We start from the raw sequence: 26,113 nt of genomic DNA, 5'->3' as shown, positions 1-26,113 counted from the left end.
CAGGCAGGAGAAAGGTTGACGGATACCATGCCTCTACCACCTCCAACAGATGCAGGATCTGGGGCTCTACCACTTAGGAAATGATTAGGTTCCTTTTTGACAAAATCCATGCCTTCTGTTGACTAGATGGACTTTTCAGAAGGAACACGACCCTGCACCCAAACAACACTGTAAAGCTCTCAGCCCTCTCAAGGCCAGATATATTCCCAGTGCATACCCATCCCCACTGACTGCCTTTTCTCCCCACTGTCCCAGGACGACAGAGCACTGCAAGGATGCTTAAGACACAGATTTGGAGATCTGGAGTTATAATGCATTGATATTTTTGAGTTACAGAGCAGTCATCAACTGCTTGTTCAAGAAATTAACTTACACTTCAATGTCGAGATTTTAAGGCAGACATGAGAAAGCTCCTTCCAACAACAAATCCTTTACAGAGCCACAGAGTTATGTAAGAAGCAACCTGTGTTTGCCTCTGCAAAGCATGACACAGCAGGGTCCCTCTTAGAGCAGGCTTAGGGACCAAATCCCCAGCCACAGCCTTCTCAGATCCCTAGACCCAGCTAAGTTCCTTTAAATACATATATAATAGGCTTAAACAGTCACACTCCTCAAGCTGCTTGACGTAAATTTCAATAGTAAAAGTTGGGGGATTTTTTTTAAAGGCAAAGATCTAGATTCTTTATTCTCCACTGAATTAACTGAACATTACTTTTCCAATCTCTGTAGCAGAGATAACACTGTGTGACATGCACCAGACCCCCAGAAAGCCACTCAGCATTTCCATCCTGTGGCTGGCATCGTCCACTTTTCTGGACAGCTGGGCAGAGTGCACAGCAGAAAGGGAAGGATCTGGTTTTACAGCCTCACATCACCAACCCCGTTGAGACCAGGATAGAGATATTTACATAAGGTAAATATTTAGATATTTACTAAAACAAGCTTTGTAGCTTAAAGCAAACAAATCCATGTCTAAAGCAGTGAACTGGAGTCAAGGAGACAAGGCAACTCCTCCAGGCTAATTGTGAGATACTTCTAGAGACACCAGTGATACCGGGAAAAGGCTCCCTAAGGATTAAAGAGGCTGTCCTTTAGGGCGTGTGTGTATCCACATCCCATTCACTGTGGGGCACTGGTAATCTCCTCCATAATCCCTGTCCTCCTTGGACACCTTGGAAGTCTGTGGTGCTACCAGCTCCTCTCTGTCACTGCAAGTCCCATCCCATCAAGGCACAAAGGGACAAGGGTGGTTACCCTTGGGGGAAGATTTACCTTCCCATGAAAGCTGGAAATCTAGAGACTGAGCTTAACCGCTCCCCGTTCCCCACAGTCAGACCTCCTGGCTCACTCCTTCGCGTTTTCCTCCGTGTGTAGAGATGGGTCTTGGAAAAACAGCTCCTGATCACGTGGCCAAAGGAAAAGGCCAGAGACAAGCAGGATGTCTAAGTCCTGGCTCATCCATCAGCAGCTATAGGTACAGCACAACAATCCCTTATCTGAAACCTTTGGAGCCAGACGATTTTCAGAATTCAGATTTTTTTTATTTTAGAAAGCTAATATGACACCCCCAGCAGTGGCTGAGGAAGCAGCCTATAAACTCATTAATACTTTTTTGTACCAAAACATGAATATTCATACTAATCTTCTATCAGGTCAACCAAATTAGTTATGAAAAGAAATCCAGAGTTCTCAAGGATGGTGGATTTGGTACCATCTGGTTCACTTCCCTCCAAGAGATATCTAAATTCAATCACTCAGGGATAAAAGACCCGCAGCGGGGAACAAACGAGGTAACCACCAAAACCCCAGGAAACCTTCCCTGACTGAGGGCACCCATGGGACAGACCAGCTGAGATGGGACCAGGCTGATGTGTAGAATCTCTGACACAGAAAATGCCTTCTAAGCTGAGCTTCCCTGGCCTCAGAACCCAGAGAGAAACGATTCCAGAGCCCTCCATATTCAGAGAATCATTCGCTTGGGACTCCAGCACGTGGCTCCAAGGAGGACACAGGTATATCCAGTCGTAGATCATAATAGGACCCACACAGCAGAAGCAGACCAGATATTTCAGACCCCCGCTCCCCGCTCCCCCGTGTGCCTGATGTTAGCTCCACCGGGTGCAGGGCAAATCACGCTTTGATCTTCATGTCTTAGGGAAGCAGAAAGAACATCTTATAGCTGCTATCTTTCCTCTGCCCCTTTAAATGCCAGCATCGCCAGGTTTTACCTCCCAGCTGTCTCTTCTCGCTCTGTGCATGCTGCTTGGCGAACTGTATCCACTCCCACGGCCTCACCCACCGCCCATGCCCTGTCTTGCAGTCATTCCGTCCCATTCTCCTCCCCAATGCCAGGTCACATTTTTAACTGCCTCCTGGGCGCCTCCAGCCAGTTGCCTCATGGTGCCCTGTCCTGCCGTGCCACAGCCTACGGTACCTGTGTGCTTCCCCACATCTCCCTGAACTGCATTTAGGGTGGTCACATGACTGGTGCTGGCCAACGGAATGTGGGCAGAAACGCCGAGTGTTGCTTCTGGTGGGGGTGTTTAGTACCTGGTGACACTGTCTCCGTGTTCTCTTCTCCATAATGCCGGGACTACAAGGTGAAGAATCAAAACAGAAACAGTCTAGGTCCTGGAGTCACTGCTTAGAAAAAACCACTGGACCTTCACTGAACTGTGAGAGGAATACACTTCTATGGGGAAAAATTGCTGAGAGTTTGGGATGGTCTGACGTAGCCGCTAGTGTTCCATACTCTCTGTGAAGTTCATCTTCCACGGGAAGGCCAGCCCTCTGTGCTGTGGTGTCCAGCAATCCCGTATGCCTTTGGCACAGCAATTACCTGACTCTGTTGACACGTCTGCATGTCTGGCTCCCACATTTGTGCTTCTTTCTCCACCCTTGTCGTCTCAGTGCCTCACAAGTAGCAAACACCCGCTGTGTTTATTTACTGAAGCAAAGATTAGAGTCTTCTTGCTCATGTGACCAGCAAAGCCCAAGTCAGCATTTTCCAGTCATCGTGTTCTTTGCACTGTGCTAGGCATGGTGGGAGGAGGCAAGAAAGGTCAACATTGTGTTGCCCACTTCAAGGAGGATTCTTTTATCTTTAGGTCCTCTGCACCCCATTACTTCCCATCTTTTTTTTTTTGGCTGTGTTGGGTCTTTGTTGCTGCGTGTGGGCTTTCTCTAGTTGTGTCGACAGCTTTCTCATTGCAGTGGCTTCTCTTGTTGCGAAGCACGGGCTCTAGGCGCACAGGCTTCAGTAGTTGTGGTGCGTGGGCTCAGTAGCTGTGGCTCACAGGCCCTAGAGCACAGGCTCAGTAGTTGTGGCACCCGGGCTTAGTTGCTCCGCGGAATGTGGGATCTTCCTGGACCAGGTCTCGAACCCATGTGTCCTGCATTGGCAGGCAGATTCTTAACCACTGCGCCACCAGGACAGTCCACCTCCCATCTTTATCAAAGGGCAGCTTCCACTTAAAAAAGTACCTGGTCCTTTCAGGAACTATCAGCTAAAACATTTCTCAGAAAGCAAGATCAAAGGGGTATTGTAGTGACAAGAGGAAAGCAGAACAGGGCTCTCTCGCGGTCCCTTTGAGCCTGGCCCACCTAAGCCTGTCACAGTTTAGATTCATGACCTGGCACCCTGGGATCATGCAGCTGTGTTGGGGTTATTTCTGTTGTGAAAAGAGCTGCAGCCAAAGCATCGCTGGCTTGTCGGGGACCCAGATGTAGAGGCAACAGCCTAGCCATGACCATTACCACTTGGCAAAACTTCCGAAACCAAAAACACAAAACCAGGTCACTGGTCAGGGAAACGGAACAGGGGACCTTGGCTCTGAACACACAGTGAACTGGCTGAATAATGTGCTCTGTGAGTAGTTCCCATTCTCCCAGTGCTCTTAGGACGTGATATAACTCTCAGTTCTAGCCCAAAGGAAATGATGACCGTAAATAAATGATGACCAATTACTAATGCAATGCAATTACTAATGCAATTTACCCGCTGCAGCTGTGACTCTGCTGTGGACATGGAGACATACATGACATGAAACACATGTACATTAAACATCAGGTTGGTTGCTGATTCTGGCAAGCCAGTGTTCAGAAAAAAAACACCCACAACAAAGAGGTGTGGCAAACCGGGCACCGTGCCCATAGCAGCAGCACAATGGGGCTTCTAGGACATTCTCCTGGTAGGACGTTCAGGGTAGTAAGTGGAACAAGGTTAAGACTCTACAGTATAGTGAAGGCTGATCTAAAGATAGCAGGGAAGATTAGGAAAAATCCAATAATTGGAGAGGTAACTTAGTAGAAGGGAATGACAGAGTTTGGGAGATTTGGGATGGTACATTTTGATGATGAGTATCACACACGGCAGATAAAATGTACATCAAAATAGGGAACAGTTAAAACCACAGCTAAACACAGGACTTTGCTCCCGGCTGGTATTTTTATAGGTCACACACCACGCATAGAGCAAGGAATGCCTCCCCGCCGTCACATACGTGATACCAGCTGCACAAATGCGGAAAACAAGAAATTGTCTGAAAACAGCAACTTACCTTGTATGAAGATCCTATTCCAGTAGATTTTCCCGACTTGATTGCCCCCAAGAAACACCAGGTTGGACAGGATCAGCATGGAGGTGGAACAAGATGCCAGGGCAGCATGGAGTCGACGGCGAGCTTGTGGGGAGAGGAACTGGGCCTATAGGGAAAAGGGAGAAGGCATCTCATCACAAGGGTGGAAAAAATCGGGCTGAGACATCACACAGCCTTTCTCGTTACCAGCTCAGGATGCCTCCCTGCAGAGCCTGAGGTAGGTTGATATTTAAACAGCTCTCAAAACTTCTGTTCCTGCAAGATGCTCATTCTGGTCTAAGGAATGAAGTGACACACTCCCAAGTTGCTATTTCCTATTGCCAAAATGGGCTTCCCTCTGACATGTGTAACACAAGCATGGAACCTAGTTAGGATCTAGCTGAGATGTCTCCACACGCTTTCTGCACATACATCTACAGGTACAAGAACTGTTTAGGCTCCTCTCCATGATAACAAGCACAACTCTATGTAATGAGGTCAAGCTCAGGGCGATCTTCTGGGCCAGTTAACTTGACTCAGGGAAGCACCCCCATAAATCTGACCCACTATTAGAAGGAATCCTATTAAAAGGGTTCAGGAGAATCAGTACAAGCCAACCCCCTTCCTGGAATCAGAGCTCAGGGTACATGCCCCACCGAGAGTGAACTTGTAGCAGCAACAGAGAATGTCAGCTTATCACAGCGCCTGAAACATGCAGGAACTGGAGAGGTGTTTTCCAGTAATGATGATAAAAATTTCTGCTCGTCCGTCCAAGGTCTTCACTGCACTTTTCCTCCCCTTTTAATATTTTCTCAGGGATTTCATAAATTAAACAAAGTGTTTATTTCTCAGCGTTGATCATTCTGGTGCCCTACTGAGTGAGATCAGTACGTGCACAGGGATTGTCCTTCGGGACTGCAGATTCAGAATGAGAACCAGGTACGGCTCAACCCAAGCTTTCTGACAAATACCTCAGCCTAATCCAAAGACACAGAAAAGAGGGATTTCCCTGGTGGTCCAGTGGTTAAGAATCCACCTTCCAATGCAGAGGACATGGGTTCGTATTCCTGGTCGGGGAACTAAGATCTCACATGCTGTGGGGAAACTAAGCCCGTGCGCTGCAACTAGAGAGCCCGCGGGCTGCAACGAAAAGATCCCGCGTGCCGCAAAGAGACCCGACGCAGCCAAATAAATAAAGATTTTTAAAGATTTTTTTTAAAAGAACAAAAAAGACATAGAAAAGAGAGAGAGCAGAGGTTCTAGAGATCATTCCTGAATATCTTCCTAAAGCCTGCACATCTCTGGGGTCACTTGCATCTTGATTTCAGCTGTGCTCCTGTTACAAACAGAGTTCTGAATTAACAAGCAGAAAGGACTAAGCTAGAGGGTGAGTCTCAAATAGGAGATTTACTTATTCCTGGTGACCCTACTATGGATCATCTGTGGCTACTCTGTAAGCCTTGGTAGTGTCCTCTGAAAGCCTAGAGAAATGAATTCCTGATCCCCTCCCCGTTTCTCCCCTGCCAGTCCCAGGTCTGGTCTGTAGGCTCAGATATACCTGCTACCCTATAGCTTCCCATCCATGGCTCTCTCCTCCAGCATCATTTTGGAGCATGGGTTTTACTGCCACCAACTGCCAGAGTGTGGCTTTCTCATGGATAAGCTGTGTAGCAGGCAGTGACTAAGTTGTCTGCCTGCACATGGTTGTTCTGGAAAGCTCTCACGTGATGCTGACATGCCCCTGGTTAGAGGCCACCAGACAAGATGACCTCTAGTCTCTCCCCGTCCTCTGAGAGGCCACAAGCATGCACAGGCGATGCTGCCAAACAAGACCAGAGAAGAGATAACTACACAGCATAAAAACTGGTATTGAAAGAGAAATAGGGATGAAGCAGGATTGTAATTCAGCACTCTTCACCTCTGAGAATAAGGAGACATTAATCTGCCCGTTTCTGCATTTTCGAGCAGAGGAAGATACTTTCTGAGTGTTACTGACTCAGTTAGCAGTGACTCAGGAGGTGGGGTGAGAGGAAGCAGGGAGATGGGGGAAAAATCCACAATAATAAGTCAAGAAAATATGAACTGTTGTAATTGACATAAATGTGCCCAAATAATTCTCTCCAGGTACAGGGGTCACTGATAACACATTTGATTTCTAAGGAACGTGAGGAACTTCTGTTCAAACCCTATCAGTCTTCCCTAACCTTATATCCTGTTAGGGGAGTTCAAAGACCCCACTGATCTTTCCCTTTTTAATGTCGATTACAAAGAGCGCACGTTGCTTGGTTAAAGCTCAAAGTGGTTCTCCTTTTGTGGGAAATGATTACAATTATTAAATAATCAACACAGAGATAACCAGAGAGGAAAACACTGTTTGCGTTAGGTTGCTAAGCGGGGCTGTGGTGCCGGGTTACCTGGTACAGGGCGAGGGCCGGGCTACAGGGGGAGGCAAAGCTGGGGGGCAAGAGGCAGAGCAAGGGAAGAGATACAGCAGACAGTGAGGGCTGGAGGCACAGGGATCCTCTCTCCAGCACCTGAGACCCTGGTTTCTACTGCTCTTCCTTTGATTCTCTGATTACCCCAGTATCTCTCTCAGCTACATGATTCAATAAATTCCTATTTCTGCTCAGGAAAAACAGAAGTCAGAGTAAGAGCAAATACAAAGGAGCCTCTTATCTCAGAGACAGGAGGGAAGATCTAAGATTTGAAATGACCGACTACAAGTCAATCTTTAGAAATAGTTAATTTATTTTTAAAAAATTAACAAGAATGGTAAAGGCACAGGCTGTTGGAATCAATAGGCTAGAAAGACTTAAGGAGAAATCAAGATGCTCATGGGCAATTCTTGATTATCTGACCCCCACCCCGGGGTGAGTGGGTGGAAGACAAAATAGATGATGATAAAGAAAATCCCAAAACCCAATTTTAACTAAGAGCCCCATCCTCTGACTGGCAAAATTAGCCTTGCCAACACGCAGCAAACTTGACAGAACACTGTGTCTCTTCATTGTGAACCAGTGGGAAGGCAGAATGATGAGCCAGAAGAAAGAAAAAGAGGACCTGTCTGGATAATCCACAGGAGGGTAATAATTAATAGCAAAGGGGATGGAAGCCTTGGCTGCAACTCGTCTTTCCTCTTTGGGTTCCCTCGTCTCATTGTAGAAGGTGACAGATTTGACATCAGGGATTTCTTTCTATCTTCGGAACCATCTGGCCTCAGTCATTGGTTTACAGGAACTCCAGAGGTAAGCACCACATTCAGGGTTCCCAGGAGAAAAAAAATGCCATCTGGGCAAGGCTGGAAGAGTATATTCCCTTGGCCCAGCCAGCTCCGTCAATAAATATGACTTTCTGGGCCCCTAGGGCCACAGGGCCAAAATTCCCACTTTAAACACTTCCTATCTTTTGCACTGTCTCTTCTGAAGTCCTATCGCAATTACTGTCATCACTCCTGTGGTCCTTCACATCTAGGATGCAGGCTGTTCATGTGCAGGGCCAAGCCTCACATGTTAGTCACCCATCCTCATGGCTCAGGTGCTTGAAAGGTTGAGGAATTGTAAACCAAATAGGGAGGGAAAAAAAAAATAATTGCGCAATGAAGGTCCGTCAGGTATGAAAAGAGCTGCCAACTTGATCAGATAAGGCACTGATTAGTAAACAGATTTTCATTTTCATTACCATGACTACATGAGGGTAAAAAAGAGCCCTGGTCTCGTCAAGGTCTCTTCCCAGAGGACAGATGAGTCTGTGGCCATCCAGTATTCTGGCAGCAAAAAACCCCAGGGGATGTTTGGAAATTTGCTGGACATTTTTGGTTGTCCCAAGGACAACACAATTGGCAGGAGGTAACTGTGGCATTTGATGGGCCAGGGATTATAAACATACTGCAATGTGTGGGATAGAACCGTCCTGCCCAAAATGTCAACAGCGCCCTCTTGAGAAAGGGTCAAAGGTTTTCTTCTACTTTCATTATAGAGCTAACTTCTCTCTCGGCCCATGGGGCACAGAACCTTCCTTCCTCTCTCATTAGGAGCAATGGCAAAAACATGCCTCTTTCCCCCTGGGGCCCAGAAAAATGCACCCCAGGGCAGGGAAAGCGTTCTTTTATAGTGTCCCAGTGCTTGGCCCCCTCGCTCCCCCACCCCCCCGCCACTACCACCTGGTATCACATTTGAGAGAGGGGGAGCCTCCTGTGTCCCCAGTTATGTTCAGGCAAGACGTAGCAACCTCCTCACCCTCACAGCCCTGAGACCTGGAGGAGAAAGGAAGAATGGGAGGCCAAGCACGTTGGAAAGCACCACTTTGTTCCCCTACAGGGATGACCAGTGCTCTCGCACTGACTCTTAACTCATGCGACAGGTTGGGGCAGTTTCTCTCCATGTTAGTGTCACTATAACCCACTCTTCAGGTCCAAGAGCAGGTACCCTCTAATTCCTCGGGGTGAGCTCGCTGTCTCTGAAAGAAGAAACAAGGGCTGGTGTGTGGAAATGCTATAACTAACAGTTTAGCAACGGCTCTAAACTTCCCTCTAAGACACTAACTCCAAAGGTGAGGCATGTAACCCAAACAAAGGAAACCTGGGGCTGAACTAAACGTCTGTCAGAAGTTTGCAGTTCCTGCTGCGAGGTGTCTGCAAGTGTGTTTATTCATATCTCCATGGCAACCCCTCTATCTTTTCCAGTCAACATCCTGTCCTTGGAAATCACAGGACTGGCCAGGCAAACAAGCCAGGGCCTGGGGTGGGGGGTGCGGTCCACGGAATCTGGGTCAGAAGTGATGCTCAGAGTGGCCATGGGGGTGAGAAGCAGATGGTGTGGTGGGGCTGCAGGTGGCTGTGCTCCGGGGGCTCCGCACTTGTCCACGGAGGGCCCGCACGTGGGGCTGAGACAGGAGGAGGGGACGGGCTGAGCATCTGGGGGAGCATATGGGCCGGAGGAACGGCTGCTGGAGACAGTGACAAAGGCTTGGCAAGTGGGACCTGATGCTTTTTATTTTTAAGTGGGGGAGAAGCTAAAAAAAGAAACTGGGTGGGTTTGAGCAGCTGGACACAGTTCTTCCATATAATCACTGAAGTTTTTCATTTTCTAATAAAAACACTAAAGAGAGGGAAAGAGAGGATAAACAAGGACATGGCAACGGGAGAGACTAGTGCAGACCAGGGAGAGCAAACGAGGGGTGGACACCCCACAGGCCATAAAGATGAGACCAAAGACAACAAAAGAAACAATTATAGCTCTTGTGAAAGAGAAGGCTGGTCAGAGTGAAACGCTCAGGGTCAGGAGGACCCAAACCCCAAACTCATTCCAGTGTCCCTGTCCCATCTCTGTACCAACCTGCCAGGACACTGCTCCCCTTGCTTCCATTCTCAAGGCACTTGGGTCATTTCCACTTAGAAGTCTGTTTTACCAGTTACCCATCTCTCTCATATTCCCACCAGCATGGTAAGTTCCTGAAGGACAGCGTGGCCTATTCTTCAATCTGTATCACCCAAGGCCCATGCATACTCTGTGTGCGCTCAGTAATTATCTTACACCTGTTCCTCCCTTTGCCCTACGTAAGTTACGGAATCTCCTGACTTCCTTACTATTCCATCCCCATGCTATATCCAAGCCAAATGAATACATGAAGGCACTCAGAAAGCAACACTTTGTACACGTATGGAGTGTCAAAAAATCTCTGGCCAATGAAGTTAAAATTTTCAATCTCTGTTTGTTACTGTGATCTAAGCAATGCATGCTCCTAAGAGAGAGTCAGATACCTGCAGTGATGAAGGCAAAGCCGGCTTTGCTTAAACGGAACAGTTACCTGCTCCACAGTTTAGAAGTCCAGTTCAGTTAAAAACAGCAGAGGCTATAACTTAGGATCCAAATCCATGCAGCATATGAAAAGATTTCAGAGAACTCTCAAATAACTAAGCAAACAGCTGTCTCCTGTTACATTTAGAAAGCTTAAGCCATATATTAAGTGCCTGGGGTCTTGCTAAAAGTTCTGGAATGGCCAACAGAACCGTGTCACCCTGTGTTTTTACTTTTCCACTACCATGGACCCACCTCCAGTCTGTACGTCTCTGCCCTGGATTTCGCAGAAGCCTCTTTCTTAACTGGCATGCTCTACTCTAGCCTTTACTCCTCTAGTTCATCAAGCACACTGACTATGACTCTCCATTATGCAAAGTATTTTAGTGGTTTTTCGTTGCTTACAGACTAAAATCCAAACTGGGAAGGCACTTTACAATCAGAGACCATTTCACTTTCCAACCTTAACTCCTACCACTCTTTATCAATGGTATAGCTCTATTCACTGCTCTCCAAACATAACATGCACTTTTACATCTCTGTGCCTTTGTACAAGCTGTTTTCTCTACTTAGAATGTGCCCTCCTTATTCCTTCCTTCAAGCTCCAGCCCATTGTCAGCTCAGGAGAGCAATGGCTTTGGACCAGCCCAAATTGGGTTCAGGTTCTGGCTTTCCACCTTTTAACTGCGCTGCCCAGCACAAGCTCAGTATCCCCATCTACCTAGTTCACAGTTGGTATTTGATAACTGTAGGCCACCCTAAACCTGGGAGTGTTGATCACCTATTTTCTGTTTCTATAAGCTATGGGATAGATAGCATCAATCTATATAGGTCTTAGAGAGCTACAATTTTTAATGTAAAAAAATTCACTATGTGAGGAGCTTTACCTATACTGCAAAGTAGGTTAAATTATTCCCATTTTACAAAGGACGAACTAGAGGAGGAGACATTAAGTAACTGGTCCCAGGTTATATACACTGGTAAGTACAGAGCAGGATTCACACAGGTTTCTCTAACTCAATGTCTTCCTACCCCCCACTACATTATACAACTTCACGTCTGTGTAACAGTGATTATCCCCTCCTCTAGACTGGAATCTTCAAGGAGTTTATCTCTTCAGTGCCAGATACAAAGTAGATTTTCAAGAAATGTTTGTTCCACAGATACTTCATGCATGTGTTCCTTTAGCAATGGTTGATAGATACCCACCAAGTGTCAATTTCAGGACCTCAATATTTTCAAGAACAAGATGGCTTAGAATGACATTGGACTTTTAAAAAGCAATTGGAATTCACAATTACAGAAGGAGGTTCAGTATATCTCCCCAGAAAATGATACCTAACAGACCAAAAGTAAGAAAGAATACAGAGTTGCTGAATAGAAATGAATAGGCCTAGCATCCAAATTGAAAAGGATGAAAAATTACCTCTGTTCACAAATGACATGATCTTATATGTAGAAAGCACTAAAGATTCTATTTAAAAAGTTATAACTAACAAATTCAGCAAAGGTTGCAGTATATGAAATTAACATGCAAAAATCAGTTGTATGTCTATACATTAACAATGAACAATCTGAAAAGGAAATTAATAATTCCATTGACGATAGCATCAAAAAGAATAAAATACTTAGGAATACACTTAACAAAGGAGGCAAAATATTGTACACTGAAAACTACAAAACATTGTAGGTATGACATCCATATTCATGGGCTGGAATACTTAATATTGTTCAGATGACATTACCACCCAAAGCTGTCTCTAGCTTCAATTAAATCCCTATCAAAATCCCAAAGATTTTTGTTTGCTGAAACAGAAAAATTCATACTAACGTTAACATGAAATCTCAAGGGACCCCTGAATGGTCAAAACAATCTTGAAAAAGAACAGGAGAGTCAATCAAGATGGTGACATAAGGGGGTCCTGAACTCCACTCCTCCCATGGAGGCACTGAATGGACAGCTATATATGGAGCAATTCCCTGTGAATAAATCAATAAAGTATAAGAAAGTATCAAACAGAAATCATAGAGCTGAAGCATACAATAACTGAACTGAAAAATTCAATAGAAGGGTTCAACAGTTCAACAACAAACTAGATCAAGCAGAAGAAGAGCTCAGCAAACTCAAGGACAGGGCAGTGGACTTCATCCAATCAGAGGAACCAAAAAAAAAAAAAGAATGAAAATGAGTGAAGATAGCTTAAGGGACTTATAGATGCCATCAAGCAGACCAATGTATTATGGGGGTCCCAGAAGGAAAACAGAGAAAAGGGCAGAGCACTTATTCACAGAAATAATGGCTAAAAGCTTCCCTAACCTGGGGAAGTAAACAAAGATCTATATCTAGGAAGCCCAAACAGTACCAAATAAGATAAATCTAAAGAGACCCACACAAAGACACATTATAATTAAACTGTGAAAAGTTAAAGACAGAGAGGACCTTAAAAGCAGCAAGAGAAAGCAACTTGTTATATACAAGCGAACTCCCATAAGGCTATCAGCATATTTTTCAATAAAAATTTTGTAGGCCAGAAGGAGTAGCATAATATATTCAGATTGCTGAAAGAAAAACACTGCCAACCAAGAATACTCTACCTGGCAAAGCTGTCCTTCTGAACTGAAGGAGAGATAAAGAGTTTTCCCGAACAAAAACAAAAAAAAAAGCTGAAGGAATTCATCACCACTAGACCAGCCTTACAAGAAATGTTAAAGGGATTTTTTTTCAAGTTGAAAAAAAGGGATGCTAATTAGTAACAGGAAAACATGTGAAAGTATAAAGCCTAATGTTAATGGTGAACACATAGTTAAATTCAGAGTACTCTAATGTTGTAATTGTGGTGGGTAGATCACTTATAACTCTAGTATAAAGGTTAAAAGCAAAAAGTTTTAAAGATAACTACAAGTACAACAATTTGTTAATGAATACACAATGTAAAAAACTCCAAAACATAAAATGTGTGGAGTGGAAGTGTAAAAACCTAGAGCTTTTGTATGCATTTGAAGTTAACTTGTTATCAGCATAAAATAGACTGTTATAAGATGTTTTATGAAAGCATAATGGCAACCACAAAGCAAAAACCTACAGTAGATATACAAACATAAGGGAATCAAAGCGTACCACTACAGAAAATCATCATATCACAAAGGAATAGAGCAAAAGAGGAACCAAAACACAAAGGAATTACAAAACAAACAGAAAATAATTAACAAAATGTCACTAGTAAGTTCATATCTATCAATAATTACTTTAAGTGTAAATGAACTAAATTATCCAATCAAAAGGCACAGAGTGACTAAATGGATTAAAAAACAAGATCCAGCTATATCATGCCTACAAGACACTCACTTTAGCTTTGAGGACACACACAGTGAAGGGATGGAAAAAGATATTTCATGAAAATGTAAAACAAAGGAGGCTGGGGTAGTTAAACTCTTCAACAAATGGTGCTGAGAAAACAGGATAACCACAGGCAAAGCAGTGCATTTGAACCCTCACTTTATACAAAAATTAAGTTGATGAATCAAAAATCTATACAACAGGGACTTCCCTGGCGGTCCAGTGGTTAAGACTCCACGCTTCAAATGCAGGGGGTGCAGGTTCGATCCCTGGTCTGGAAACTAAGATCTCACATGCTGCGTGGTGCGGCCAAAAAAAAAAAAAAAAAATCTAAACAACAGAATTGAAACTATAAAACTCTTAGAAGAAAACATAGGAAAAAATTTTCATGATATTGGATTTATCAATGATTTCCTGGATAGGACACCAAAAGCACAGGCAACAAAAGTAAAAATAGATAAACTGCACTTCACCAAAATTAAAAACTTTCGTGCATCAAAGGACACTATCAACCAAGTGAAAAGGCAACCCAAAGAATGAGAGAAAATATTTAGAATCACATATCAATAAGGGATTAATATCCAAAATATATAAAGAATTCTGACAACAGAAATACAACCCAATTCAAAAGTGGGCAAAGGACTTGAATAGACATTTATCCAGAGAAGATATATAAATGGTCAATAAGCACATGAAAAGATTGCTCAATATCACTATTCATTATGGAAATGCAAATCAAAACCATAATGAGCCACATGAACCACACATTTACACCTATTAAAATGGCTATAATCAAAAACAGAAAATAAGTGTTGATGAGGATGTAGAAAAATTGAATCCTTGTGCATTGCTAGTGAGAATGCAAAATGGTGTAGCCATTGTGGAAAACAGTATGGCAGTTCCTCAAAAATTAAAAACAGAATTATCATATAATGCAGCAACCCACTTCTAGGTATATATTCAAAAGAAATGAAAGCAGGGACAGAACAGATATTTGTATACCAATGTTCACAGCAGTATTATTCACAATAGACAAAACATAGAAACAACCCTAATGTCCACTGATGGATAAATGTGTAAGCAAACTATGGTATACATGTAGAATGGAAATACTGCTCAGTCTTAGAAAGAAAGGAAATTCTGACAGACACTGCAACATGGATGAATCATGAAGACATTAGGTTCAGTTACAATCATGACACAGAAGGGCAAATATTGCACAATACCACTTATATACAGTACCCAGAATAGTCAAACTCATAGAAAAAGAAAGTGAAACAGTGGTTTCCAGGGATTAGGGGCAAGAGGAAACAGGAGTCATTGTTTAGTAGGCACAGAGTTTCAATCTGGGATGATAAAAACATTCTGGAGACTGATGGTGGTGACAGTTGCACAACAATGTGAATGTATTTAATGACTGAATTTTACACGTGAAAGTGGTTAAACTGGTAAATTTTCTGTTATGTACGTTTTATCACAAGAATTATTAGGCCTTGTCTAATAGACAGATCTGCCGAATAGTGAATACATGCAGTTTTCATATACATGTGGGCCATAATCAAACTGAACGTGTACTAAGCCAGGAAAGGAATATAAGTACATTTTAAAAATTTATCATGAAGTTTATGCTCACCAACAACAAATATTAGCAAAAATTAACACACCGGTAAATTACTTCAAATTTCATTCATTTTAGCTAAAAGTTTTTATTCCAGGAGTAATAAAATGGATAAACTTTGGCAAGTGTGATCAATTAAGAAAATAAGGTGAAATAAACAACAAGAGGAAATAATACATAGGATACTTAAAAATCTTTGGAGAGTATACAGCAATATATTTGGAAACCTAGATAAAAGATAATTTATCTAGAAAATTTAAACTACCTAAAACTCTCATAGAAAAAGTAGGAAGACTAAAAAAAAAAAAGCATAAACATAGAAGAATTGAAACTGTGGTCAAAGCTCTATGCTCAAAGAAACACTGCCCAGATATTCTTAATGAGCAAGTTCTACCAGATGGTCAAGAAACAGATAATTTCCATCTCATAGGAACTGTTTCAGAGGGTAGAAAACCATGGGAAGCTTCCACTCATTTGAGGATGCCAGCATAACTCTGATACCAACGTCACAAAAAGCCAAAACAAGAAAAGAAAACCAGAAGTCAATCTTTGTTCCAGAAATTACCTTAAAAATTCTAAATTAAATAGCCGCAAATCAAATACAGGAATGGTTCAAAGAATACTCTCGATCAGGTAAGATTTATCGCAGGAATGGAAGGATGATTCCACATGAGAAACAGTAGAAATCCATGTAACTCATGGGATTAAATAATTAAAGCAGAATAATCATATGATCACTCAATAGATGACAATAAAGTAAGCTTTTTTAAGTTGATAAAGAGGCTATGTCAAAAACCCAGAGAAAATATTCCCACTAGCTTCAAGAAAAAGACATTTTTGGAGCTTCCCTGGCAGTGCAGTGGTTAAGAATCCGCCTGCCAATGCAGGGGACATGGGTTCGAGCCCTGGTCTGGGAGGATCCCGCATGCCGCGGAGCAACTAAGCCCGTGCACCACAACTACTGAGCCTGTGCTCTAGAGCCCCCGAGCCACAACTACTGAGCCCATGAGCCACAACTACTGAAGCCCGTGCACCTAGAGCCGGTGCTCAGTGACGAGAAGCCACCGCAATGAGAAGCCCACGCACAGCAACAAAGAGTAGCCCCCGCTCGCCGCAACGAGAGAAAGCCCACACGCAGCAACAAAGACCCAACGCAGCCAAATATAAATAACTATTTTTTTACAAAACAGTAATTAAAAAAAAGAAAAAGACATTTTTTTCCTGTATCATTCAAAACTGTACCAAAGGACCAAGTATAGTGAAACAATTAAATGCAGCAAGAGTTAAAATTGTTGGCAAAAACAAAACTGTCATTATTTGTAGATGATATGACCATCAATCTAGAAAATTCAAAGGAAACAACCGACAAATCACTAGAGCTAAAAAAAGATTTAAAGTAGATGCAAAATGATCAACTCAAAACAAAAATCAATACCTTTCCTACACAATAGCAATAATTCAAAAAGAAATGCACAAGACTTCTAAGAAATGATAAAACTTTATGTAAGAACATAAAGGAAGACTTGAATAAATAACTATTCAAGGCTGGGAAGACTTAGCATTACAGACATGTCAACTCTACTCAAAGATACAATTCAAAGCAAATCTAATAAATTCCAATATAAATACCAAAGGGAGTTTTGAGAAACTTCACTTTTGAGGAATTCTAAGATTCATACAGAAGAAGCAATGTGCAAAAACAGCCAATGTAACTCCAAAAAAGAACAAAAAGGAGCACAGGACTTTCCTTACTGGGAATCAAGACATTCAAAACTCTAATATTTTAAACAGGCCTAATTAAATAGATCAATGCAACAGAAAAGAGAGCCCAAAAATGAACCCGTGTGTATCTGGATATTTACAATATATTAAATGTGATCTTTCAAATCAGTGAGGGAAAGATTACTGAATGAAACAATTTTAAAATGTAGAAAGCATTCTTGGTGCAGGCCATACAAAAACAGGCAGCAGACCAGATTTGGTCCCTGGGCCATCCTTTGCCAACTCCTGCTCTATTCTATTCTCTGTATTGCCCTAAAGAAACACTTTATGAACAAGGAGGCATGAACAGGCAATGTACTGCAGCTGCATTTGCAAAAGAAAAAAAAAATGAGAGGCAGCCTAAATTTTCAATAGAATAATTTTCAACAATAGAATAAATCAATTATCACATATCCATATTATGTCCAGTTATGCAGATCTACATACTCTAATATAGAAACATCTTCAAAACATAATATGAGGAGGGAAAAAAGTGAAAACTTAAAAATATTTATACATTTCTAAACCACACACACACATATATGTACACACAAAGTATGAAAGGTATGCAAGGCTACACTGCAATCTGATAACAATGGCTACCTTTCATGGGAGGAAAGTGAACAAGGTGTGTCTGTTTGGGTGATGAGTGCCTCAGAGGAACTTCAGCCTTATCTGTATTTTTTTCAAGATCATATGGTCATAAATGGCTTCATAAAGTATAAAGAATAAAAGAATAAAAAAAGGAAATCTAGGAATCTTTCCACTAAATGACCCTAGAGCCTGGCCACCTCCCCTGAGTATAGAGAGTCAAGGCACATGGGTGGAAAGATGGAATCCAGACGACCATCACACCCAAGTCGTGGCTGCTCATGGCACTGGGGTCCTCCCTCTCTAAGCAGCACTGAGGTCCATTGGGACTATTAAATAAACCTAGGATGTCACAGCTATGGCCTCAGCTATATCCTGTTCAAACACAGAAACAACAGCTTAGGGCAAGGCCTGCTTCTAAAGCAAACTTGACATTTAAAAATCTAAAACTGACAAACAGGTAAAGCATTCCAAAATAATTCACCAAATGATGGCACAGAAAATTCTTCTAGTGACATTCAGGTAAACATAGTAGATGAGACATCTCTGCTCTCTTCACAAACCCCATTAAAATGAAAAGTAAACATTTGAAAAGGTGTAAGTCCACAGACAAGGAATGGAAGAGAAGTGAACAGCAAGTGAGCAAAGTCAAACCATCTTTATAAGATAGAAAGCAGATGAATGAATTAGCAGAGCTGAGATACCTGAATACTACTAGATGCCAAAGAGAAGAAAAGTCACTCATATACCAGGTCCCCAGAAGTCCCAGGCATTAGAGATACCATATACCACAGATGACAACAGTAAACCATGGAGGAAAAAACCAGAGATTGGTTAAAAACCTGGGTAATGAGCATATGGACCACAAGGATAAAGATCCTTCTTTCTCCCCATCCCCACCCCCACCCATGATGAAGTTTTTTTTTCCCATAAATAAACTCCATCAAAGAGATTCTAAAGTCAGGGACAATAAGCACAATGACATTTCAGAATTACCAAAGGTATCTGCATTAAGCTTCTAGAGAGAAAAACAGTACATACAAGGAATCAAGAATTAAATGGCATTTCTCAACAGTAAAGCTAAAAACTAGAAGACAAATAATATCTTGAAAATTTTCAGGAGAAATTACTTTTCAACCTAAAATTCAGTGCTAAGATAATCAATTAAATGTGAGGGTAGAATAAAGAGAGTTCTAGAAATACTAGGTCTCAAAAAAAAATAAAAAGGTATCACCCATGATCCCTTTCTAAGGAAGCTACTAAAGGATGTGCTCCAGCAAATCAAAGGGGGGGGGGGAAACAAGGAGATCTGGGGCCCAAGACACAGAGATTCAGCCTAGGAGAGAGGAAAGGGGACATGTCAGGACAACAGCCACAGAGCAGATCTGAAGAGAAATAATCCAGATGGGAAGGGAGGATGGAAGGTCTCCAAGAAATATTCTCCAGGTAAAGAGAACTGACAGATTACCAGAGACATCTGACCACATGGAAAATAAAACACTATTCTCAGGGATTTTCCAATTTTATTAGGGAGTTTGGAAAGAAGTGATGACAGTAAACCAACTAATCAAACAAAATAGGCAAGGCAATTCTTAATCTGAGTTGTGGAAACGGTTGACTAAGAAAGAAAATGCAATTATAGAACATTAACTGGTTTGGCAGGGAGCCACACTTAACATAGTGATGATAATGTAAACATTGAGTTCTGATTTAACAAAAGGGAGAGATATTATTACATTAGGAGGAGAAGTGGGGAGTATGTCTAAGAGGCTAAAACCTCATGTAGAAATCACTCAATATTTATAATCCATAAGTGAAGAATAATAGAATACACTTTAAAAAGACAGAGGTAAATATCAGAAACAACTAAGAGAATTGAAAGTTGTGGTGGGATGAATTGGGAGATTTTGATTGACATATATACACTAATATGTATAAAACAGATAACTAATAACCTGCTGTATAAAAAATAAATAAAATAAAATTCAAAAAAATTGTTGCTAATGGAGATAAGAACATAAGAGTGGGAGGAATGGAGACAGCTCTTCTATTTATTTATCTAAATGAAGCCTTGTGTAATATTTGACTTTTGAACCATGAATCTATTTTTTTTAAACTTCCTGGGTTTCAGTTTTTCACACTGTAAAATAGGGATAATGATGATACTTACCTATCAAGCTACTATTAAAATCACACGAGATAATGCAGTAAAAGTGCTTTGGGGAACATTCTCACTTCCCTTGGACCAATTTTTCAGAAGAGTTCTTCCACAGACAAGTTGTGTGGAGCCACACTTAAAACACAAGTTGTCTAAGAACTGAGGGCTGTTTTGTCGACTCATCGAATGCCAAATCTGCACAAGCAGCAAGGAGATGGGACGTGGATGAGTAATCTAAGTGGCTTCGGTTTATCATGGAAGACTCCTAGTCTGAAATCAAGGAGGCTTGAATAGATCATGAGAAACTGGATTTGACTTCTTTCTATCAAACTAACCATCTGTTCTTAGAAAGATTACTTTTACATTCCTCATCTTTAGGTTCCTCATCTGTAAAACTGGAGGTAGTAACACTTGCCCTGAAGGGTTGTTGTGATGGGTAAATAATATAACGAACATGAAAGATCTTTGTGCAGTGTCTGGTGCAGTTCCTTCTACAGCACAGGATGGCAGTTACAATAGTCGCACATCCATGTGCTCCTGAGAATGACAACTTTAACCTTCAATTTCTAACATAAACTAAGCATCCAGGGTCAACTAAGCAGAACCAGCGGGTAAGTCCACCCTCTTCCCTTTTCTCTCAATAATCTTTGATTAGATAGCAATACTTATTCACTGTAGAAAAGGTTGAAAATATAAATGAGCCAAAACAAGAAAACATGCACCATAAATAATCTGACCACTGACGTTTCAGTGTATAACCTTCCATACGCTTTTCTATGTTTCAATTTCTAAATAAAAATGCATTTTTATTATACCTGCTATTTCACATTCTTCATTTTCATCTTCTCACAGTGAAATTATTTCAACATCATCACTTTCAAAAGCTGCATAGCTGGCTTGACAGATGTCCTGCACCGTTTATATTATACTCTTTCCTGTCACCCTTCAGGGGTTAAACAGTGGCCGTTCCAACACTCAGTCTGGCCTATTGAGTGGATTACAGGGTTGACACCAGAGGAGAAAGCAAGAGCCACCTTAAATTGTGTGTTTCAATACATGTTGGTGATCAAGAGTACATTGATTCCAACCCAGCTCATCTCAAAAAAGGCCAGCAGCTGCTTGATATGCTTTTTAAAGCAACATTTATTTCTAGACATTGAAAGGAATGTGAGATATTTTGGAAGTCCTGCGCATTTCTGACATCTCAGAGATTTAAAAATGAATAGATAGACAAAGATTTACTGAGCTCTGCCCACCAGAGCAACAGCCAGCTCTACCCACCACCAGTCCCTCCCATCAGTAAACTTGCACAAGCCTCTTAGATAGCCTCATCCACCAGAGGGCAGACAGCAGAAGCAAGAAGAACTACAATCCTGCAGCCTATGGAACAAAAACCACATTCACAGAAAGACAGACAAGATGAAAAGGCAGAGGGATATGTACCAGATGAAGGAACAAGATAAAACCCCAGAAAAACAACTAAATGAAGTGGAGATAGGAAATCTTCCAGAAAAAGAATTCCGAATAATGATAATGAAGATGAGCCAGGACCTGGGAAAAGGAATTGAAGGCAAAGATCGAGAAGTTGCAAGAAATGTTTAACAAATACGTAGAAGAATTAAAGAACAAACATCTAGAAGAATTAAAGAACAAACAAACAGAGATGAATATTACAATAACTGACATGAAAAATATACTAGAAGGAATCAATACCAGAATAACTGAGGCAGAAGAACGGATACGTGACCTGGAAGACAGAATGGTAGGATTCACTGCTGTGGAACAGAATAAAGAAAAAAGAATGAAAAGAAATGAAGACAGCCTAAGAGACCTCTGGGACAACATTAAACACAACAACATTCGCATTATAGGGGTCCCAGAAGGAGAAGAGAGAGAGAAAGGACCAGGGAACATATTTGAAGAGATTATAGTCAAAAAGTTCCCTAACGTGGGAAAGGAAAGAGCCACCCAAGTCCAGGAAGCGCAGAAAGTCCCAGGCAGGATAACCCCAAGGAGAAACATGCCGAGACAAACAGTAATCAAATTGACAAAAATTAAAGACAAAGAAAAATTATTGAAAGCAACAAGGGAAAATGACAAATAACATACAAGGGAACTCCCATAAGGTTAACAGTTGATTTCTCAGCAGAAACTCTACAAGCCAGAAGGGAGTGGCATGATATATTTTAAATGATGAAAGGGAAGAATCTACAACCAAGATTACACTACCCGGCAAGGATCTCATTCAGATTCAACGGAGAAATCAAAAGCTTTACAGACAAGCAAAAGCTAAGAGAATTCAGCACCACCAAACCAGCTTTACAACAAATGCTAAAGGACCTTCTCTAAGTGGGAAACACAAGGGAAGAAAAGGACCTACAAAAACAATCCCATAACAATTAAAAAAATGGTAATGAGAACATACATATCGATAATTACCTTAAACGTGAATGGATTAAATGCTCCAACCAAAAGACACAGGCTCGCTGAATGGCTACAAAACCAAGACCCATATATATGCTGTCTACAAGAGACCCACTTCAGATCTAGGGACACATACAGACTGAAAGTGAGGGGATGGAAAATGATATTCCATGCAAATGGAAATCAAAAGAAAGCTGGAGTAGCAATACTCATATCAGATAAAATAGACTTTAAAATAAAGAATGTTACAAGAGACAAGGAAGGACACTACATAATGATCCAGGGATCAATCCAAGAAGGAGATATAATAATTATAAATATATATGCACCCAACATAGGAGCACCTCAATACGTAAGGCAACTGCTAACAGCTCTAAAAGAGGAAATCGACAGGAACACAATAATAGTGGGGAACTTTAACACCTCACTTACACCAATGGACAGATTATGCAAACAGAAAAGTAACAAGGAAGCACAAGCTTTAAAGGACACAACAGACCAGGTAGATTTAATTGATATTTCTAGGACATTCCATTGAAAAACACCAGATTACACTTTCTTCTTAAGTGTGCATGGAACATTCTCCAGGATAGATCACATCTTGGGTCACAAATCAAGCCTCAGTAAATCTGAGAAAACTGAAATCATATCAAGCATCTTTTCTGACCACAACGATATGAGATTAGAAATCAGTTACTGGGAAAAAAACGTAAAAACCACAAACAAATGGAGGCTAAACAATACGTTACTAAACAACCAAGAGATCACTGAAGAAATCAAAGAGGAAGTCAAAAAATTCCTAGAGACAAATGACAATGAAAACACGACAATCCAAAACCTATGGAATGCAGCAAAAGCAGTTCTAAGAGAGAAGTTTATAGCAATACAAGCCTACCTCAAGAAACAAGAAAAATCTCAAATAAACAATCTAACTTACACATAAAGGAACTAGAGAAAGAAGAACAAACAAAACCCAATGTTAGGAGAAGAAAAGAAATCATAAAGACCGAACAGAAATAAATGAAATAGAAACAAAGAAAACAATAGCAAAGAGCAATAAAACTAAAAGCTGCTTCTTTGAGAAGATAAATAAAGTTGATAAACCATTAGCCAGACGCATCAAGAAAAAGAGGGAGAGAACTCAAATCAATAAAATTAGAAATGAAAAAGGAGAAGTTACAACAGACACCACAGAAACACAAAGCATCCTAAGAGACTACTACAAGCAACTCTATGCCAATAAAATGGACAACCTGGAGGAAATGGACAAATTCTTAGAAAGGTATAACCTTCCAAGACTGAACCAGGAAGAAATAGAAAATATGAACAGAACAATCACAAGTAATGAAATGGAAACTGTGATTAAAAATCTTCCAACAAACAAAAGTCCAGGACCAGATGGCTTCAGAGGTGAATTCTCCAAGCATTTAGAGAAGAGCTAACACCCACCCTTCTCAAACACTTCCAAAAAACTGCAGAGGAAGGAACACTCGCAAACTCATTCTATGAGGCCACCATTACCGTGATACCAAAACCAGACAAAGATACTACAAAAAAAGAAAATTGCAGACCAATGTCACTGATGAATATAGATGAAAAAATCCTCAACATAATACTAGCAAATAGAATCCAACAACACTTTAAAAGGATCATACACCATGATCAAGTGGGATTTATCCCAGGGATGCAAGGATTCTTCAACATATGCAAATCAATCAATGTGATACACCATATTAACAAATTGAAGCATAGAAACCATATGATCATCTCAATAGATGCAGAAAAAGCTTATGACAAAATTCGTCACCCATTCATGATAAAAAAAACTCTCCAGAAAGTAGGCATAGAGGGAACCTACCTCAACATAATTAAGGCCATATATGACAAACCCACAGCAAACATCATTCTCAGTGGTGAAACACTTAAAGCATTTCCTCTAAGATCAGGAATAAGACAAGGAGGTCCACTCTGGTCAGTAAGATTCAACAGTTTTGGAAGTCCTAGCCACAGCAATCAGAGAAGAAAAAGAAATAAAAGGAATACAAATTGGAAAAGAAGAAGCAAAACTGTCACTGTCTGCAGATGACATGATACTATACATAGGGAATCCTAAAGATACCACCAGAGAACTACTAGAGCTAATCAATGAATTTGGTAAAGTTGCAGGATACAAAATTAATGCATGGAAATTTCTTGCATTCCTATACAGTAGTAATGAAAAATCTGAAAGAGAAATTAAGGAAACACTCCCATTTACCACTGCAACAAAAAGAATAAAATACCTAGTAATAAACCTACCTAGGGAGACAAAAGACCTGTATGCCGAAAACTCTAAGACACTGATGAAAGAAATTAAGGATGATACCAACAGATGGAGAGATATACCATGTTCTTGGATTGGAAGAATCAATATTGTGAAAATGACTATACTACCCAAAGCAATCTACAGATTCAATGTAATCCCTATCAAATTACCAATGGCACGTTTTACAGAACTAGAACAAAAAATCTTAAAATCTGTATGGAGACACAAAAGACCCCCAATAGCCAAAGCATTCTTGAGGGAAAAAAATGGAGCTGGAGGGACCAGACTCCCTGACTTCAAACTATACTACAAAGCTACAGTAATCAAGACAATATGGTACTGGCACAGAAACAGAAACATAGATCAACGGAACAGGATAGAAAGCCCAGAGATAAACCCACGCACCTATGGTTAAGTAATCTATGACAAAGGAGGCAAGGATATACAATGGAGAAAAGACAGCCTCTTCAATAAGTGGTGCTGGGAAAACCAGACAGCTACATGTAAAAGAATGAAATTAGGGCTTCCCTGGTGGCACAGTGGTTGAGAGTCCGCCTGCCAATGCAGGGTACACAGGTTCATGCCCCGGTCCGGGAGGATCCCACATGCTGCGGAGCGGCTGGGCCCGTGAGCCGTGGCCGCTGAGCCTGTGCGTCCAGAGCCTGTGCTCCGCAACGGGAGAGGCCACAATAGTGAGAGGCCCACATACCGCAAAAAAAAAAGAATGAAATTAGAACACTCCCTATCATCATACACAAAAATAAACTCAAAATGGATTAAAGACCTAAATGTAAGACCGGACACTATAAAACTCTTAGAGTAAAACATAGGAAGATCACTCTTTGACATAAATCACAGCAAGCTCTTTTTTGATCTACCTCCTAGAGTAATGGAAACAAAAACAAAAATAAACAAATGGGACCTAATGAAACTTAAAAGCTTTTGCACAGCTAAGGACACTACAAACAAGACGAAAAGACAACCGTCAGAATGGGAGAAAATATTTGCAAACGAATCAAGGGACAAAGGATTAATCTCCAAAATATATAAACAGCTCATGCAGCTCAATATTAAAAAAACAAGTAACGCAATCCAAAAATGGAGGGAGGACCTAAATAGACATTTCTCCAAAAAGACATACAGATGGCCAAGAAGTACATGGAGAGCTGCTCAACATCACTAATTATTAATGAAATGCAAATCAAAACTACAATCAAAACAACACCTCACACTGGTTAGAATGGGCATTATCAGAAAATCTGCAATCAACAAATGCTGGAGAGGGTGTGGAGAAAAGGGAACCCTCTTGCACTGTTGCTGGGAATGTAAATTGATACAGCCACTATGGAGAACAGTATGGAGGCTCCTTAAAAAACTAAAAATAGAACTACCACACGACCCAGCAATCCCACTACTGGGCATATACCCAGAGAAAACCATAATTCAAAAAGACATATGCACCCCAATGTTCATTGCAGCACTATTTACAATAGCCAGGTCATGGAAGCAGCCTAAATGTCCATCGACAGACAAATGGATAAAGAAGA

At 41.2% G+C, this 26,113-nt stretch overlaps 1 protein-coding gene across 1 annotated transcript in view; it reads right to left on the bottom strand.

Annotated features, from left to right (window-relative positions):
- The window catches only part of HHAT (hedgehog acyltransferase), a 345,905-nt gene that overhangs the window by 46,371 nt on the left and 273,421 nt on the right, over nucleotides 1–26,113 (bottom strand). The window contains exon 10 of the mRNA XM_022593463.3: nucleotides 4,560–4,704. Coding sequence (XP_022449171.2) covers nucleotides 4,560–4,704 — 145 coding nt within the window. The remainder of the gene's footprint in view (nucleotides 1–4,559; nucleotides 4,705–26,113) is intronic.

The sequence above is a fragment of the Delphinapterus leucas genome, chromosome 1 (assembly GCF_059928025.1).
Source record: "Delphinapterus leucas isolate spDelLeu-1000000601 "Yukka" chromosome 1, BTC_Dleu_Yukka2, whole genome shotgun sequence".
Classification (NCBI taxonomy): domain Eukaryota; kingdom Metazoa; phylum Chordata; class Mammalia; order Artiodactyla; family Monodontidae; genus Delphinapterus; species Delphinapterus leucas.
The sequence above is the reverse complement of the archived record's forward strand: the minus strand, read 5'-3'. Positions and strand labels throughout refer to the sequence as shown.